The sequence below is a fragment of the Octodon degus genome, unplaced genomic scaffold (assembly GCF_000260255.1).
Source record: "Octodon degus isolate 3935 unplaced genomic scaffold, OctDeg1.0 scaffold00050, whole genome shotgun sequence".
NCBI lineage: Eukaryota > Metazoa > Chordata > Mammalia > Rodentia > Octodontidae > Octodon > Octodon degus.
The window spans coordinates 10,909,111-10,913,141 of record NW_004524626.1 but is presented as its reverse complement, the minus strand read 5'-3'; the positions used below and the strand labels follow the sequence as shown (position 1 = coordinate 10,913,141).

The following is a 4,031-nucleotide window of genomic DNA, read 5'->3' as shown; positions in this document are numbered from 1 at the left end:
TTCACACCGGCAGACAGTCCTGCCTGGATATGCCCCACCAGAGGTCCCTAAACTTAGGCAGGGGCCACACAGCAGGAGAGGACAGAGGCTTCAGCTGTGTTTCTAGCTCCTCTCATATCGCTGCCCGAGCTCTACCGCTGTCAGATCAGTGGGCATTCGGTTCTTGCTCACACGAGCATAGACCTTCCTGTGAGCTGTGTGAAAGAAATCCTCTTGGAGTCACCCCAAACCTTCATCCTCTAATCCCCAAGCATAGAAAAATGCAAGGTCCACACACCTTCCCCAGAGCGCTGTGGTTTGTGGTGAGGAAGATCAATTGCTGCGACTGGCTAGATGAGGGTCAGATCTTCACTCTCCTGGCTCAGTGACCTTGGGCAGGCCCTGGGCCCTCCCAGGCCTGGTGCTGCCTGGGGCCGTTGTAGGCAGGGCCAAGCCTTCAGCCTGGGACAAAAGGGACTGGGGCAGCCAGGAGGCTTGGCCTTCAGGCCAGGCTATGGTCAGTCAGGAAGCAGCAGGGGGTGCACCTTGGGGCCTGGCTGCCTCTGTGAGCCCAGCTTTAGCCTTCTCCTGGCCCAGAACCCTAGTCTGGCCGGGAGTGCCCACCTCCTTATGCTTCAGAGTAGATCTTGTTTTCCCAGTGAAGGGAGGGCTCCAGCCACCCAGGGAGGGAATGCAGAGATGGAAGGGACTGAGCTGTCTTTGGCTGGTCCCACTCACCCCAGGACAGGGGTTGAGGTTGGAATGCAGGGACCCACAGAGACAGACACCAGAAGCCCCGCTCACAGATGCACACAGCCACTGGGGCCTCGTAAAGCAGATTCCAGGCTCGCTCCGTGGTTCAAGGAAGCTATGCTGGGAGGACTCATGCTGGCCTGGGGCCCGGCCTCCTTGTGAAAACAGCACCATATTAGCACTCAGCCTGTCAAAAGGGGGTGGAGGAACAGGCGCGCTTCCTGGCCAGACCCTGCAGGGCACCCCAAGCAAGGTGCCTGCCTGTTTGGTGGCAGGATCCTCAGTGAGGAGAAGTCAGGACTACCAGGGAGGGTTGGTCACCATGGTCCTGACCTAGCAGTTCTGCAGGACACGTGCCAGACCCAGGAGTGCAGTCCAGTGGCCAAGACTTCCTGGGCCACTCCACAGCTTCCTTAGCCATTTGTACATGTCACTGTCTAGGCAGGCCCCAGAGTCACCTGCTCCTCCGTCCTCAGCACTGGCTTGGAAGGCTCTTGCCAGGCAGAGGCCCTGGACCTGCCCAGGTGGTTAGGGTCAGGGCTGTCACCCTTGCCATGTGAATCCTGCCAGCACTTCCCACCGTGGTCAAAGCTCCCTTCTGTATACTGAGGCTTCTCTTGTATTTTGTTTTACCACCTCCAGGATGGCCAGCAAGCTGTCTGTCCCCCTCCCTTCAGTCTAGACCCTGGATGTTTAGGGAAGCAGATCACAGGCTACACAACCCAGTTTCCTGCATTCCTCTCTGCTACTCCCTCTTCTGTGTTTGGGGTATCCCTAGCAACTACCCCCCCAACAAGCCCTGACAGCTGGGTGTGTCTCGGGGTGTCCCACTAGGAGACAAACCCCTCACCACCCTCTTCCAGGGCCATCTCCTCTCCTTGGTTTTCACTGCTTGCTGTAAACACCAGGTCATGCTTCACCCTGAAATCACCCAAGAAGTCATCATGGCCAGCAATTTGCAATGGTTGCTTTATTGAGGGTCTCATAACTGACAGTTTCCCCAAACCAGCCCTGCCTCCTCTACAAAATCAACAGATGAAATGGGCTTCCCGTTAGTGCAGGGGGGCTGGCTCGCTCTGCCAAGGGAGCCGGGACATGAGGGCTTCAACCTCAAGGCAAAGGGGCAGACTGCTGTCGAGGCTGGAGAAGTCCTGCATCCACCTCCCGTCCAGGAAAGTTTCTCTAAGGGAAACTGAGGCCCTAGGCCAGGGGAGGCTGGGGCGGAAGAGGGAGCATCCAATAGATTTCTGGAGCCAAGCAAGACCGACGAGGGGCCTCAAAATTGGCGACCCAACTGCTCCCCAAGCCTAGAGGCACACTCATTCACACCCACCACAGACACACGGGGCCAAGATAGCCCTGGACCCACCCCGCTACCCCTGGACCCCTGGAATGTCCGTGTTGGTGCTTAGTGGGTGGGTCCGTGGCAGGCGGCGCTGCACAGGGGGTGGGTCCTTAGAGTCGTTACTGATTGGCTGCCTCGCAGGCGTCTATCCAATCGCTGTACACGTCCACGGGTTCTGACAGGTAAGTGATGGGCGTCTGGAATTCCTCTAGGCACACAGTACAGGAAATGACTCCAGTGTTTCGGGCACGGTCCCTGAAACAAGATGAGGTAGACAGTGACTCTTCAGCCTGTAGGTGGTCACCTCCCAAGCTGAGAGGGCCTGGGCAGACCAGAGGATGGCAGGGAAGGGGGATCAGGTGAGGCCCGGTGCCCGTGAGGTAGGTCACCCCATCCCACTCACATTTTTACATCGCAGGACTTCTCATGGTTACAGAAGGGGCAGGTAAACTGGGTCTCTAGGGTGCCTGTCATCTTCTTCTTGGGGGGCGGTTTCCTTTTCGACTTTCTGCGTCCCATGGCTTTGAGTAGATGAATCTGGGGACACAGGAGAGGGCAGAAGTGAGAGGTTTTGCTATGTATTCCAGGCTGAACTTGAACTCACTATGTAGCCAAGGCTGGCTTCAAACTCAGTGATCCTTCTGCTTCAGCCTCCTGAGTAGCTGGGATGACAGGTGTGTGCCACCATGCCAGGCTCCCAGGTCTGATAAGCCAATCCCCACAGGCTATGGGATAGAAGGGGTGAGAACAAGCTCTAAATCACTTAAGCTCTCTCTGTGAGGTTCCCTTGTCTATAAATAAGAGCTGAGCCAGGCATGTCTGTCATGCCAGCACGGGGGAGGCTGAGGCAGGAGGGTCACTGAATTCAAGGCTAGACTACATATTGAGACCCCCGTCTCAGGAAAAACAAAATGAGAAAGAATTTCAAATATTGGTAAATGCATTGAGGTTACCAGAAAGGGCCTTTCTTAGGCGAGTGGTATTTAAGCCGAGGCTGAGCATCTGCAGGCAACCAGGATGATATGGCAGAGGGACCGGCAAGTGCCAGGTCCTGGGGCACACCATTATTAAAAGCAAGGATGCAGCTCAAGGCATAGAAGGAAGAAGGCCGCGAGACGCAAACAGGAGAGCACCAGCCCAAGGCCCTGAAGGCTGAGGACCTAGGGAGGCGTCACCTGCTCTGCAGCCTACATTGTCGCCTGGCAGAGATCAAGCATGTAGCAACCACTTGTTGAATAAGCGATTTCCAGGTTCGAGTTACAGGCGCACCCTGGAACCTCACGGGGAACCTAATGATTTCAAGGCCCCTTCGCTATCCTAGGATCGGGATCTGGCTCGTGCCAAGGTCCAAGCACTTCGGGGTGGTAGTGGAAGAGAGGTGATTCCCCTGTTCAACCTACCAGGACCCCAGAAGTGAGAAATGGGCTGTGGCTGCCGGATAATAAAGGCTTCGGCGTCGCCTCCAGATCGCCACCCGCAGGAACCAGGCCCAGAGCGTCCCCATCTGGCACCTGGGGTGTGGGGGATTCATCTCATTTGGGTGGGACCCAAACCAGGGGCTCCTGATGCCTGCCTCAGGGTCCTGGTGTGATCCCAAGCAGAAGGGCGCCCAGTCCCACCCAGCCCCAAGGCCCTACCGTGCAGACCCTCACCTGCACTCGCTTTCCCTCGCAGCAAAGGCGGGTTCACCCGGGAGACAGTGACTTCCGGCTCCTGGCGGAAGTGGAGCTCGCGAGTCCCTTCAAGTCCCGCCCAGCCGTAGCTAAGACAACCGGGCGAGCAGGCCCCGCCTCCCTCCACGCCTGCTCCCGGTGCATGCGTATGCAAATTAGGAGCGGCGCACTGGAGGCGCAGCGCGCTTGCGTGGCGACCAGAGCCCCTGTATTTTTCTAAAACGCCTGACTGACTACTACATCTAGTTTTATTCTCAGGAGTGGCTGTTGTAGCCTGGCGT

General features: G+C 57.1%; 1 protein-coding gene across 2 annotated transcripts; it reads right to left on the bottom strand.

The window, feature by feature from the left end:
* Nucleotides 1-1,849: 1,849 nt before the first annotated feature.
* On the bottom strand, nt 1,850-3,816 carry Elof1 (elongation factor 1 homolog). 2 transcript variants are annotated; one of them, XM_004632811.2, is made up of 3 exons: nt 3,730-3,816; nt 2,481-2,614; nt 1,850-2,332 (listed from the first exon to the last, which is right to left on the bottom strand). In XM_004632811.2, exons 2-3 carry the CDS (start codon nt 2,594-2,596, stop codon nt 2,197-2,199), a joined length of 252 nt encoding a protein of 83 aa, XP_004632868.1. In that variant the 5' UTR covers nt 2,597-2,614; nt 3,730-3,816; the 3' UTR covers nt 1,850-2,196. The 2 variants fall into 2 exon arrangements, with proteins under 2 accessions (XP_004632868.1, XP_023572856.1); XM_023717088.1 differs by lacking the exon at nt 3,730-3,816 and adding an exon at nt 3,031-3,168.
* Nucleotides 3,817-4,031: the final 215 nt, after the last annotated feature.